The sequence below is a fragment of the Hypanus sabinus genome, chromosome 11 (genome assembly GCF_030144855.1).
Source record: "Hypanus sabinus isolate sHypSab1 chromosome 11, sHypSab1.hap1, whole genome shotgun sequence".
Taxonomy (NCBI): Eukaryota; Metazoa; Chordata; class Chondrichthyes; order Myliobatiformes; family Dasyatidae; genus Hypanus; species Hypanus sabinus.
Window position 1 is genome coordinate 43,706,105 of NC_082716.1, and position 15,301 is coordinate 43,721,405.

Here is a 15,301-nt window from a genome sequence, read left to right on the forward strand (position 1 = left end):
GCAATCAGACTTCATCAGACCTCTCTATCTTTGCTGGTAAGTGATCCAGTTACGGGATTTCGTAACAGTTGGGGTTCTCGTCTCAGGATTTGACACCAAATTGGAGGGCCAGTGAATCGGGCTTGTAGGTCCAAAACTTGGATCAGGTTACACGAGTAGCCAGACGGGAAACCAGCAAAGATGGATGTGGGTGAATTTATAGAAAACCTGACTCTGGAGGCGGCCTCCAAATTAGACGATAAAATTGGCAAAGGAGTTAAACCTCGCAGGGGTGAGGTTGTCAATGAAAAAGCGGGAGGTGCAAAGGGCAATAACTCAGTATTATATTGGGAAGGATGTGTTTACCACTGAGGTATTGGAAAATATCCCTGAAAAGGTACCAGCTAGTGGGCCGGCTCAGTTAGAGTTGGAAAAATTAAGGTGGGAACATGAAATTAAGTTAAAACAGCTGGAGATAGAGAAGGAGAGGGCCGAGAAAGAAAGAGAGCTTGAACTTCAGCTAAAAGAGCTGGAAGCAACTGAGAAGGAGAAGGAGAGGGCCGAGAAGGAGAAGGAGAGGGCCGAGAAGGAGAAGGAGAGGAAACATGACTTGGAGATGGAGAAGTTAAGGCTAGAGCAACGAAGTCAGGGGTCGGACTGAGAGGAGTGGTTTGATGTCAGTCGGGCATTGAGGTTAGTACCCCCGTTCGAGGAGATGGATGTTGATAGTTATTTCTTGCTTTTTGAAAAGGTGGCAGTGAATCAGAAGTGGCCCAGGGAGCAGTGGGTGGCGTTGTTACAAAGTGTGTTAAGAGGGAAGGCCCAGCGGGCATATGCGGCGTTGTCCACGGAGGGGGAAGGGGAAGAGAAATATGACCAAGTAAAGGCGGCCATTCTCCGGGGTTACGAGCTTGTAGCTGAAGCATATAGACAAAAGTTCAGAAATTTACGAAAAGGGTGGAATCAGACGTATACCGAGTTTGCCTATGAGAAGGATGTGCTCTTGGACCGTTGGTGCACCGCAGAAAAAGTGGACGAGGATTATGGGCGTCTCAGGGAGTTACTTTTGATTGAGGAATTTAAAGGTTGTGTTTCGGAGGACATCCGGATGTATTTGAATGAGAAGCCGAATAAGTCCAATTCAGAATTTGCTAGGTTCGCGGATGAATATGCCCTAACCCACAAGACAAAGTTTTCCTCGAATAAAAGTTCCCAGAGAGATCGTGGGAACGATCCAGAAAGTCTGACGAATGAGGCAGAGGTCCCACCGGGAGCAAGCGTTAAGGTTGAGGGGGAAAGGCAAGACGGCCAGAGGTTTCCGGGCTTGACCTGTTTTAATTGTGAAAAGGGAGGGCATATTGCCTCTCGATACTTTGTCCGAGGAAAGAGATAGGAAAAGGAAAAGCCGCAGTCCCTATCGGGTGTGCCGTGGTAATCAGTAAATCGACCAGAGAGCCCCGGGTAGACAGAGTACGAGAAGGGTCCGAGACTTGTCTGTCACACAGAACCGTGTCTGTGAGGGAGGGAGACACACCAGTTCCCGTACGAATCTGGACAGACACGGGGGGCTGAGCTGTCATTGATCAGCAGTAAGGTACTAGAATTTGGTCGAAAAACGGGTATGGTAAAGGTAGAGGGGATCAGCAAAAGAATAGAAATGGTGGCTTTACATGAGGTCATTATGGATTGTGAGCTGGTGTCTGGACCCGTTGGAATAGGGGTGCCATCTGAGTTCCCGAGAACTGACACAGACGACCTTCTCTGTAACGATTTAGCAGGTGGTAAGGTTTGGGCAGCCATGATGCCGACCCGCCGACCAGCGAGTGCGGTGGCCCCGCCCCTAGAGTCCCAAATCTATCCCGCATGCGCGGTCACTCGCAGCCTGTCGAGAAAGGCAGCTGAGAACGAGAGCAGTTTAAATCAGGCCAGTTTTGATTTGGCCGAGACGTTTCTACCGACCCTGTACCACGAGGGTTTAGAGGGAGGTAAAACGAAGAGTAGTAAAGTGAAAGAGGGGAAGGGAGCAGAGGTTGATCTGCCTTTAGCGAGGAGAAAGGTCCTAGAGGCAGAAAATAAAGATGCGGAACCGATAGAGCGGTTAGGAGGTCCAGTTGGACATGGATGATCTGTCCGGTTTGGCAGAACTGTTTGAAGAAGTTGAAACTTCTAAAGGTGTTCCCATTAATGAAATGAGGGCAGCCCTAGATGAAAAGGGTGCCCTTACCTCGAAGAAGTCTGCTGGGTTGGCAGATGAGGTTGTTTCAGCCCGCGGAGTTGAGTTTACTCCGGAAGGGAGTTGCCTTAGAATTTAAAAAGGGTACGGGTATTGAAAGCCTGGAAGAGGCCAATGTCCCACTTGAGTGTGTCCCGGATGGGGATGCACGTGGTACTGAACCTAGTAATGGAGCTCAGAAGAAGTCAGGTATTTCATTCAGTGGAACGGGGCGGCCGTCCTTGTGGGTCAGATAGACTTGGTTCAGTGGAAAAAGGGTTAGCCTTGGTAACCGTGGGAAGTGTGAGTTCCCAGGTGTTTGTACTCGAAGGTGGGTTCAAAGTTAATGCAGAATTTAAGAATGGGGAGATGAGGATTATTATTGAAGGAAACAGGAAGTCTGTAGCTCCCAAGTCGAATGAAGAAATTTTAAACCTGGCAGATCGCTTACAGAGTGAGCAGGGAGATGGGGGGGGGGGGGCACTCTTTTGTTATGCCAGGATGGGGTGTGAAGAGGCCGAATTCGAAATGCTACTTGAACAAAGAGTTCGAAGTAAAAACCAACAGCCTGAAGGGCTAATTGTGCTCCTATGTCTTGCGGTCTTATGATTTAAGGTTATTAACGTAGTAATAAATAGTAACTCAGGTTTTTCCTTTGCATTTCTTACAAATTTTTTTACAGCTGCATAGTTTTGTACATTATTTCATCTCCTGTTCACAATTAATAAGCCACTGCCCTCACCTGCAACAATCTTCTGCATTGTTCATTTGCTCTTGATCTCCACCCTATCATTCCAATTATCTTTGTTCTTTTACTACCAAGCTCCCTCATTCCCCCCCTACTGCCAACCCCTAACCCATCAATTCCCAAAACCCCAATTCGCCCATCTCTACAGATTAAAACACAGCCAGTTTCTAAACTTTCCTAGTTCTGACTTAAGGCTGTTTCTTTCACCACAAATACTGCTTGCCTTGCTGAGTGCAGAGCATTTCCTGTTTATTTCAGATACTGGTAGAATGAACACAGTGCCCTGCTTAATAAGCATACCAAATAGCAAAACCCACAAATAAGCAAGCAATCCAAATCATTTAAGAATTACATTGGGATTTTCATTTCCTTTCACAGCAAGAACATTTTTCTATATCTGCTCTGGTATTTTTAAATAATTCTCCTACCTCAGAGGCTGTGGGTTTTGTTGCAACTTCTTTACCAGGATCATGTGATACTGTCAAAGATCCTGTCATAGATGGCCCACCTGATGACAATTTTGCTGCATCTGCAACTTCTCCATTTGGTAAGATTCCATCAGCAAACCAGACTCGTCGTTGCTCCTTTGGGTGAGTCACTAAACAAATGCACGAGTTAATCAAAATCAGGCCAATGGAATTGATCTCAGCCAGTCAAAGCAAAGGGAAACCAAAATAACAAAAATTAATTTGCATAAAAGCTCACTTTTTGCCAAAGGCCTTTACTTTGTCAGGCCTACATTCAAAGCAAGTAATAATCATAAACAAGCAATAGTCAATAACAAATTTCTGAAGAAAAAGGAACAAAATTATGAGTATGCCACGTTGTCCAATTGCAACTCCATTTCTCTGCCCTAGTCACATATTCCTTGTTCTCAGTAATCCATATTTCTCAGTTTCGACATATTTAACAATTCACCATTCACTGGTCAGTATGGTAAAGAATTCCAAAGATCCAGGTCTTTCAACACAAACTCCCCAGCTCTGTTTTATGTGGACAACTCTTACCCTGAGATTGAAACCCTGGTTTTGGACTTCCTTACTCTGAACAGCACAACAGCATTAACCCATCAAGCTCATCAGTCTTAAACAAAGTAACTACCTTTTATTCTTCTAAATTCCACAGTATTTAGACATAATCAGGACAATTTTTCTTCATTAGATTGAAATTTCAACCCAGAAATCTAATTACATCAACTTCTTCCATTGCCTCTGAAAAGAATGAAACAAAAAACAAAACAACCATCCAGTTGTGCTTTAATTACAATAGACAATAGGTGCAGAAGTAGACCATTCAGCCCTTCGAGTCTGCACTGCCATTTTGAGATCATGACTGATCATCTACTATCAATACCCGGTTCCTGCCTTGTCCCCATATCCCTTGATTCCCCTATCCATAAGATACCTACCTAGCTCCTTCTTGAAAGCATCCAGAGAATTGGCCTCCACTGCCTTCTGAGGCAGTGCATTCCAGAGCCCCACAACTCTCTGGGAGAAGTAGTTTTTCCTTAACTCTGTCCTAAATGACCTACCTCTTATTCTCAAACCATGCCCTCTGTTACTGGACTCTCCCAGCATCTGGAACATATTTCCTGCCTCTATCTTGTCGAATCCTTTAATAATCTTATATGTTGCAATCAGATCCCCTCTCAATCTCCTTAATTCCAGCGTGTACAAGCCCAGTCTCTCTAACCTCTCTGCGTAAGACAGTCCTGACATCCCAGGAATTAACCTTGTGAATCTACGCTGCGCTTCCTCTACAGCCAGGATGTCCTTCCTTAACCCTGGAGACCAAAACTGTATACAATACTCCAGGTGTGGTCTCACCAGGGCCCTGCACAAATGTAAAAGGATTTCCTTGCTCTTGTACTCAATTCCCTTTGTAATAAAGGCTAACATTCCATTAGCCTTCTTCACTGCCTGCTGCACTTGCTCATTCACCTTCAGTGACTGATGAACAAGGACTCCTAGATCTCTTTGTATTTCTCCCTTACCTAACTTTACACCATTCAGATAATAATCTGCCTTCCTGTTCTTACTCCCAAAGTGGATAACCTCACACTTATTCACATTAAACGTCATCTGCCAAGTATCTGCCCACTCACCCAGCCTATCCAAGTCACCCTGAATTCTCCTAACATCCTCATCACATGTCACACTGCCACCCAGCTTAGTATCATCAGCAAACTTGCTGATGTTATTCTCAATGCCTTCATCTAAATCGTTGACGTAAATCGTAAACAGCTGTGGTCCCAATACTGAGCCCTGTGGCACCCCACTAGTCACCACCTGCCATTCCGAGAAACACCCATTCACCGCTACCCTTCGCTTTCTATCTGCCAACCAGTTTTCTATCCATGTCAATGTCTTCCCCCCAATGCCATGAGCTTTGATTTTACCCACCAAACTCCTATGTGGGACCTTATCAAATGCCTTCTGAAAATCGAGGTACACTACATCCATTGGATCTCCCTTGTCTGACTTCCTGGTTACATCCTCGAAAAACTCCAAAAGATTAGTCAAGCATGATTTACCCTTGGTAAATCCATGCCGGCTTGGCCTAATCCTATCACTGCTATCTAGATATGCCACTATTTCATCTTTAATAATGGACTCTAGCATCTTCCCCACTATTGATGTTAGGCTGACAGGTCGATAGTTCTCTGTTTTCTCCCTCCCTCCTTTCTTAAAAAGTGGGATAACATTAGCCATTCTCCAATCCTCAGGAACTGATCCTGAATCTAAGGAACATTGGAAAATGTTTACCAATGCATCCGCAATTTCCAGGGCCACCTCCTTTAGTACCCTAGGATGCAGACCATCTGGACCTGGGGATTTGTCAGCCTTCAGTCCCATCAGTCTACTCATCACCGTTTCCTTCCTAATGTCAATCTGTTTCATTTCCTCTGTTACCCTATGTCCTTGGCCCATCCATACATCTGGGAGATTGCTTGTGTCTTCCTTAGTGAAGACAGATCTAAAGTACTTATTAAATTCTTCTGCCATTTCTCTGTTTCCCATAACAATTTCACCCAATTCATTCTTCAAGGGCCCAACATTGTTCTTAACTATCTTCTTTCTCTTCACATACCTAAAAAAGTTTTTGCTATCCTCCTTTATAATCCTTCCTAGCTTGTGTTCGTACCTCGTTTTTTCTCCCCATATTGCCTTTTTAGTTAAGTTCTGTTGTTCCTTAAAAATTTCCCAATCATCTGTCCTCCCACTCACCTTAGCTCTGTCATACTTCCTTTTTTTTAATGCTATGCAATCTCTGACTTCCTTTGTCATCCACTGTGGCCCCTTTCCCCCCTTTGAATCCTTCCAGGGGATTCAGGGGATCCAGGGGATGAACTGATTTTGCACCTTGTGCATTATTCCCAAGAATACCTGCCATTGCTGTTCCACTGTCTTTTCTGCTAGGATATCCGTCCAGTTAACTTTGGCCAGCTCCTCCCTCATGGCTCCATAGTCTCCTTTGTTCAACTGCAACACTGACACCTCCGAGCTGCCCTTATCCTTCTCAAATTGCAGATAAAAACTTATCATATTATGATCACTATCCCCTCATGGCTCCTTTACTTCAAGATCGCTTTTCAAATCCTGTTCATTATATAACACTAAATCCAGAATAGCCTTGTCCCTGGTCGGCTCTCATACAAGCTGTTCCAAGAATGCATCCCTTAGGCACTCTACAAACTCCCTATCCTGGGGTCCAGCACCAACCTGATTCTTCCAGTTCACCTGCATGTTGAAATCCCCCATAACTACTGCGACATTACCTTTGTCACATGCCAATGTTAACTCCCTATTCAACTTGCACCCAATATCCATGGTACTGTTTGGTGGCCTATAGACAACACCCATTAGGGTCCTTTTGCCCTTACTGTTTCTCAATTCTATCCACACAGACTCCACTTCTCCTGATCCTATTTCCCTCTTGCAAAGGACTGAATATCATTCCTCACCAACAGGGCCACCCCACCCCCTCTGCCCACATTTCTGTCCCTACGATAGCACGTATACCTTTGTACATTCATTTCCCAGGTCTGATCCTCCTGCAGCCATGTCTCCGTTATCCCAACAACATCACTGTTACCCATTCGCACCTGAGCTTCAAGCTCATCTGCCTTATTTCTGACTCTTCGTGCATTCAGATATAGAATTTTTAGCCCATTTCTCCTCTCTCTGTTTGAATCTCTGTCTATTGTGCTTAACTCAGCTCCCCGAACTCCCATCGAGCTATATGCCCCTAGAATTTTGTAGTCCTTCCTAAATTTACCTATTCTTTCTGCACATTTAACTCCATGTTCCGTCAGACCATCCCTCTGTACGTGTCCTCCCTATCCCTTGTTCCGCCTCTCCTTTCTCTACTACACACTTAATATTCCGGAACCATGTCGTCTCCACCTGTCCTTTATTCTTCATCTCGCTATCCTCTCTCTCATTCTGGATCCCCGCCCCCTACAAATTTAGTTTAACCCCCCACCCCCCCAAGAAGCACTAGCAAACTTCCCTGCAAGAATGTTAGTACCGCTCCAGTTCAGGTGTAAACCATCCCTTTGGAACAGATCCCACCTTCCTGGGAACAAAGCCCAATTATTTAATTACAGGATATACAAACTGTCTTCATACAGATACAGAGATCTCCATCAACGTTCCAATATTTAATTGACTGACAACATTTAAATTTTTTTTTAAACTCTGCTTTCTAACAGTGAACATTTTCTAACATTTTCCCACTTTGAACTCTGTCTGCCACCTTTTAAAATTAATTTTCCTCTCAATTTACTACCAAATTATTAGTAGCAAATTTGACATAATGCTGTCCTATAATGCAAGTTACTAATATGAATTTTTTAAAAAACTGAGGTCCCAATAATGATTCTTGTGACACCTCACAAATTACTATCTGCCAAATAAAAATGACCAATTTTATCCCTAACCTTTGTTTTTTTCGATACACACACATTTAATCCAGACTAAGGTGTTACCCTCAACTACATAAGCCCTTAGGCACAACTATCTTCACTGTTCCTTATGCCACCTTTTAGAAAATAAAAAAAAACTATATCCACTTTATGGACCTTCTCTAAATAAAATGTTACACAATTTCCCCTCCATGAAATCATGGACACAATTGTTTAATCACATTCTACTCTTAAATATCTTCACCACTTCCTTCGTATGAAATACAGTAATAATTAAACAATAATATTTTAAAGCCCTGTTTTTAAAAAGTTGCCAAAATCTAATCATTCAGGTGGAAGTCAGGATTACAATTCAAAATTGTACACCTTCAGCTCCCCCCCCCCTTCAAGTAAGAACTTTATTCAGTTCTCCAAGATTTTCTAATCTCTATTGTTTCTGCTCAGTTGACAAAATTTCTCACCAGTTCTTTAGGATGGCCTCCTTTTAGTCTTAAGTATGGCTTACCTTTTATCACAGATGGTAAGATTCAATTGCATCTCTTCAATTTCCAACCATCTTACTTCACACCCTCTACTTCCAAGCAAGAAAAAGATAATGTTTCCCTTCTCCTTCCACTTTCCAGCCTCCACGTTCAATGAATCATCCTTTATAATTTCCATCACCATTATGGAATTCCACAAGTGTTACCATAATTTAAAAAGGATAGCAAAAACAAGCCAGGAAACAGGATGGCAGTGAGTCTAACATTAAATTGATTAAATCGCTAAAGGGTTTTTCAAGGGATAAGATTCACCAACATTTGGAAAGATATAGTCAGCATTTGTGCATGGAAAATTGTGTTTGACAAATATGGAGTTCTTCAAGGAGGAAAGTAAGAGGTCAATGAGGCTAGGATAGTGATGTTGTCCACATGGAGTTTAGCAAGGCCTTGGACAAGGTTCCTTGTGGCACATTAGTCTGCAATACTAAATTGCATGAGATTCAGGAGAAGAAAGTGGACTAGATTCATAATTTGCTCAATGGTAGAAAGCAGAAAGTAATAATTGAGGACTGTTTCTCGGACTGGGGGCCTGTGTCTAGTGTATGACACAAGCTGGCAAGTGTTGGGACCTTGTAATTTATACAAATGCTATGATGTGAAACCGTAGTTGACTTGAGTTACAACTGGAAAGCTGGAAGGAAAAAGAAGAAGAGGCAGAAAGAGACTGAGAATGATAGATGGATTAACGTCATGGTTTGAAACAGGGAAGGCAACAAATACAATTCGGAGGTTCAGGGACTGTGATGGATGGAGAGACATGATCGCCCACGCCAATCAGCAAGGCACCTGAACACACATGATGTAAAATTAGAAAGCATGGTTACTAAGATTGTGGGTGAAATAAAAATAGGTAGGGGTGTAGATGGTGTAGAAGGTTATAGGAAAAATCAGCATGGTACTGATCAGGTAGGTATGTGGGCTGAGGATTGGCAAAGGTCCGGGGGTCCATAGGAGGGTGGGTTGGGTGTTATGAAATTGAGTTCAAAGAAAGCAGTATCACAGAAAAAGTGGTGAAATAGGCACCTGTCACTCTTGAGCAACACACACAAAATGCTCGAGAAACTCAGCAAGTCAGGCAGCATCCGTGGAGCAGAATACACAGCTAATGTTTTGGGCCAAACCTTTCAACAGGACTGGAAAGTTGGGTGGCAGAAAAAAAGAAAAAGGTAGGGAAAGTGGAAGGAGTACAAGCTGTCAAGTGACAGGTGAGACCAGGTGAAGGAGAAGGTGGGTGGGTGGGTAAGGAGAAATGAAGTAAAATGAGAAGGGAACTTATAAAAGGATGAAGGAAGAATCTAACAGGAGAGGACAGTGGGCCATGGAAGAAAGGGAAGGAAGAGGGGAATCAGACAGAGAAAATGTTTATAAGATGTTGACTGGACTTCAGGGCCCAAGTTACAAGGAGAAGTTTCATAGACTAGTAATTTATTCTGTAGAGCGTAGGAAATTGAGACATGACCTGATAGAGGTATACAAGATCGTCCACCACAGACAGGGTGAAAGCACAATTTTTATTCCCTGCACAGCAAAGGGACAGAAATTTGAGATCACAGGTGAGACATTCAAAAGGGACATCAGGGGTAACTTCTTCACACAAAAGATGGTGCATATTTGGGATGAGCTCACAGAAATGGTGGTTGAGGTGGGCACAATAGCAACTTCTAAAATTCATTTAGCTCATGGATAGATGTAGTTTAGAGGGCTATGGGGCAAATACAAACTGATGGGACTAGCTCACTAGTCCCCAGCTAGGCTGGGCTCTATGGCTTGCTGAAAGGCTAAAAACTTTCCCTCTCCTTTCATTAATCTAGAGAAGATCACCTACACAACTCCACAATTCGCTATTTTCCCTGCTCATGGCACTTTCCCATTTAATCCCTGCCTACCTTTTTATCTCCTATCTTCCCATGATGCAGGGACCCAAACAGTCTCTCCGTAAGGTTCAAAGGTACAATTTAATGTCAGAGAAATATATACAATATACATCCTGAAATGCTTTTTCTTCTCAACCATCCACGAAAACAGAGGAGTGCCCCAAAGAATGAATGACAGTTAAATGTTAGAACCAGTCTCCCCCAGCTCCTCTCTCTCCCGCATGTAAGCGGCAGCAAGGAACAATCCCCCACCCCCACTGGCAAAAATAAAAGCGCACCCGCTACCAGTACTCAAGCGTGAGCAAAACAATAGCAAAGACACATGACTTGCAGTTACCCCAAAGACTACATTGTTAACCCAATAATTCGGCATGCTGCAGGCTCTCTCTCTTAATAAGGGAGGAAGAGGGGACTCCAATTTCCAACGAGCAGGAGAGATAACAAACAACTCACTGGTTTATGATGTTAAAAGTCCATTACGTCGCTTTTTTTGAGCTCTGTGCCTGGAGATCACAAGGATCCTGGGTTCCCAGGCACACAGCAGATGTTCCAACTCCCCCAACAACACATGGGTCTCCTGTGTCGACACCAACCCTTGAATCGCCTGTCTCCAGTTACTCGAGTCCCCAGGCTTCTGAATCTGTGCCAAAATCTTAGGCCGAGACTTTGGCACGCTGAATAGCGGCTGATTGTGGAATGCCTAGAGTGGGTCCCATTCCCGCAAAGAACCACTTATTCCAAGGTAATGTACAACATTGGAATAATGTTCAATTAATGATGTGAATATATTAAATTTGCTCCCACTTTGGCCTCTGTCTTCAATCTCCTTCATTGCTTCAGCAAATACCCAAAGTAAACCCTAGGAAAATTAACTCATTTTCCACCCGAGTATATTGCAGACCTCAAGTCATAATATTGAATTTAATAATTTTAGGTAATAGCACTTTATGCTGCATTGCTCCATTTTCTGTTTCCAACTGCTTCAACAGTCTGAGGTACCTACCTATTTCAAGCAGGCTTTGATTATACTGGTGCCAAAGGAAAACACAGTAACCTGCCTTAGTGACCATCATCTAGTAGCACTTACATCCACAGTGATGAAATGCTTTGAGAGTATGGTAGTGAAACATGTCAACTCCTGCCTGAGAAGCAACTTGGATCTGCTCCAATTTGCCTATCATCGCAACAGGTCAACAACAGATGCCATTTTATTAGCTCTTCACTCAACCCTGGAACACCTGGACAGTCAAAATGCATACATCAGTTTGGCATTCAATTCTAACATCCCCTCAAAACTAATTAATAAGATTCAAGACCTAGGCCTCAAACAAGATGGTATTGAAAATATACAATACTATATACAAGCTCCAAGTCATCCTTTTCACGCACTGTTAATAGCAGGTTAACGTGCAAGTGAAGTTTTCTGAATCACCACATGGAAATATGTAACTCAAAAATTAAACTGCAATTCGAACTTGATGACATGAAGTTGAAATAGATTTAAAGAAAAGCAAACAACATTCGAAAGCTGGAACATCTGAAAATTCTCCTTTTGTACAATGTACTTTTGATTTGCTTGATAGCTTAATATATACAAGCCAATAGGAAAGCATTCTGCACTAAACAATCAGAAAGCTTACAACAAAATAGTTGACAAAATAGTTAATTCATGCCCTGCAAAAATATGCTCGATTTTCAAATTCATTTCCCTGCACATGTATAAAATTAGCATTACCTTCTGTGCCAGGATATTTCAGAACTCCCACGGGAACCATTACTGTGGGTGGTGGAGAACTAAGTGCCCCTGATGCCTGAGCTTGTTGCAGTGGTGGTATAGTTGAACAATATTCAGCAGGATTGTTGGGATTTGGGCTCGAAGCTGAGGCATTAAACATATTCTCCCAAGCTCGAGCTGCAAGTAGTAAACAAAGTCAAAATGAAACTGTAGCTATTATGATTCAAAACACATCACTAAAACTTTACATATTTGTGATACAAGAAAGAGGACATGAGAAAAAGGACATTTTTATGAATACATCAAATGAAATAGAAATTGTCAGCTACAAGCAGCACTTGCAAATTCAGAATCATTTTCTGCAGAGTTGGAGAAGATAACCAATTCTTAAAATATGTTTAAAATATAAGCAATTCTCTTTTACATGTTTGTTATGTGGAAAACAATTTATTATATATTAAACAATGCCTAGTCTATTACAAATGTGTGCATCCTCCAACTGAAGTGATATCTAGAGTTCTAAGCCAACTTACAAACAGCAGTATTAACATTCCTGATGTCTTTGGAAAAGAAATCCTACATTTATGTCATAATACAGCACACAACTTCAATCAAAGAGCCAGAAAATCAACAGCAGTTACTTGCAATTCTTTACCCTGCTGGTTAAAACATCAACAAGGTCACCAATACTGAAACAATACAGGACAATATTATCAGCATCTACTGCTTCAGGAGACACAAAAACAAGTCATCTCAGGATCCACCTCAAACGACTAGAGAAAGGAAGCAGTTTCAAGAGGAATCTGGGGCCAAGGCAGCTGAAAATGTGGCCAAAAATGTTGAACAATTGAAAGAGAGGATACTTAAAAAAGACAAGAATTGTCCATCTCATTCCTTACTCACCAGATCAAGAGCTCTGCTGGCAATAGAATGGGATGAATTTGCACCAGAATTTGTTCTAAACTGAAGTGTCTCAAAAAACTTCAAATTAACGTCTGCACCTCATTGGATTCGATCAGAAAAAGAATGACAATATCCTTAAGGAATGGCTAGTCAGAGGATTTGCTGCTGGAGAACATTAAAAAAGACTGAACAGCAACTTTCATGATAATATGCAGTTCCTAAAAATTTGTAGCTTTCTACAGTTAGCGAGATTAAATTACAGTGTTCTAATTATAAAAGGTAGCAGATTTACAAGAAAATGTGACACTTAACTACAGAATTAACTCTTACCTAAGAAAGAACCTGAATCCAATGCAAGTTGCCTACTTTTGCAATAGGTCTGCAGCAGATGCAATCTCACTGGCTCTCCACTCAGACTTGAACCACCAGGACAACAGCAATGTCTTCATCAGGCTGTTTACTGATTACAACTCTCAGTTCTAATCAACAAGCTCCAATACCTAGGCCTCTGTAACTCCTTCTGCAACTGAATCCTTAACTTCCTCACCAGGAGACCACAGTCTCTGTAGGTTAGAAACATCTCCACCTCGCTGACAACCAACACTAGAGCACTGAGGATGTGTACTTAGCTTTGGGCTCTACACTCTCTACATTCACAACTGTGTGGCAAGGCACAGCTCAAAGGCCGTCTATAAATTTGCAATGGCATATATATTGTTTGCAGAATTTCAGATGGTGACAAGATCGACCAGCTGGTTGAGTGCTGTCACAGCAACGACCTTGCACTCAATGTCAGTGGGACAAAGGAATTTATTGTGGACTTCAAGAAGGGAAAGTCGAGGGAACACACATCAGTCCTCATCAAAAGATCAGCGAAGAAGGGTGAGCAGTTTCAAGTTCCTGGATGGCAACATATCTGACATCTATCCTGGGTCCAAAATATTGATGCAATTACAAAGAAGGCATGACAACAGCTATACTTCATTAGGAGTTTGAAGACACTTCGTATGACAAAAAAAGACCCTCGCAAATTTCTGCAGATGTATCACTGACAGCATTCTGACAGGATGTATCACCATCCAATATGGAGGGGATATTGGATTGGAAAAAGCTGCAGAGTTGTTAACTGAGTCAGCTCCTTCATGAGCACTAGCCTCTCCAGCATCCAGGATACCTTCAAATGGATGATACCTCAAAAAGGCAGCGTTTATTATAAAGGACCACCACCATACAGGACATACCCTTTTCTCACACACAATGCTTCGGGAACAGCTTCTTCCCTTCGACCATCAGATTTCTGGATGCACAATTGAATACATGAACCTCAGGATTTCCCCCTCTTTTTGCGCTACTTACTGAATTTGTTTTTTATAATTCACATTTCTTATTCCAATATTTAATAAAAACTATTAATTACAATATACAGCTGCCACAGAACAATAAATGTCATGACATATGCCAGTGATATTAAACCTGATTCTGATTAATTTGAATAAGAAAACACCAAGCACCATGCAAAACGCAGGTATTAGCAAACAATGCCATGAATGCTTAATGAATATGGAATAATAAAGCTCTAAGGTCAAAATGTTAAAAATATGAAACTGAGGAAGCTGAACGTGAAGGCAAGCCTTGAGACCCAAAACCAAATGAGCTATGAGATTACTGTCAGCAACTTTAAGCCTTTAAAGACAATCAAAGTAGAAAAGAAGAAAGTAAAATTCACTTACATACGTAAAATAAATATGAATAATATTTAAAAGTTGAAGTGGGTGGACAACTACTGGACAAAAAGTCTCGAATGATCATTTGGATATATCGACACTGAAAGACATATCTATTATACTGTGCAAAAGTCTTTGGCACATATAAATAGCTAAGGTGCCCAAGACTTCTGTATGAGTAATTTTACGTACTGCTGCGAAAAAAAACACAATTTACATAAAACATGTAGGTGATGATAAACCTGATTCTGAAACTGGTCTCCATTGTAGACAAAGAATTCAGAAGAGGGCAGGGAGGGGAACCATGGATAGGAAAATGGGAAGGGAGTGGGGAGGGACATTTTCTAATAATCAATAAATTACTTGGAATCAAATGATCTTGCCTGGTGTCTCCATCCCCTTCCCCTGGAACTCTTTCTCAGCCAACTGTCCCACACTCCTCCCGTGGTGCTCCACCTTTGCCATTCCCAACATCATCTTGCTCCCACCAGATTTACAAACTTGCTGTCCATGTCAATATAAATTAATTTTCTATCTATAACTAATGAAACAGTCATTTTCAAAAGCTTATACAGTTGGCCCTCCGTAACCGCGGGTTCCACATCCATGGATTCAACCAACCGTGGATCGAAAATATTCGAAAAAAAATTCCATAAA

At 42.0% G+C, this 15,301-nt stretch overlaps 1 protein-coding gene across 1 annotated transcript in view; it reads right to left on the reverse strand.

Annotated features, from left to right (window-relative positions):
* The window catches only part of LOC132401902 (zinc finger FYVE domain-containing protein 9-like), a 148,510-nt gene that overhangs the window by 64,994 nt on the left and 68,215 nt on the right, over positions 1–15,301 (reverse strand). Inside the window, exons 5-6 of the mRNA XM_059984242.1 lie at positions 12,018–12,194; positions 3,368–3,537 (exon numbers count right to left, since the gene is read on the reverse strand). Coding sequence (XP_059840225.1) covers positions 3,368–3,537; positions 12,018–12,194 — 347 coding nt within the window. The remainder of the gene's footprint in view (positions 1–3,367; positions 3,538–12,017; positions 12,195–15,301) is intronic.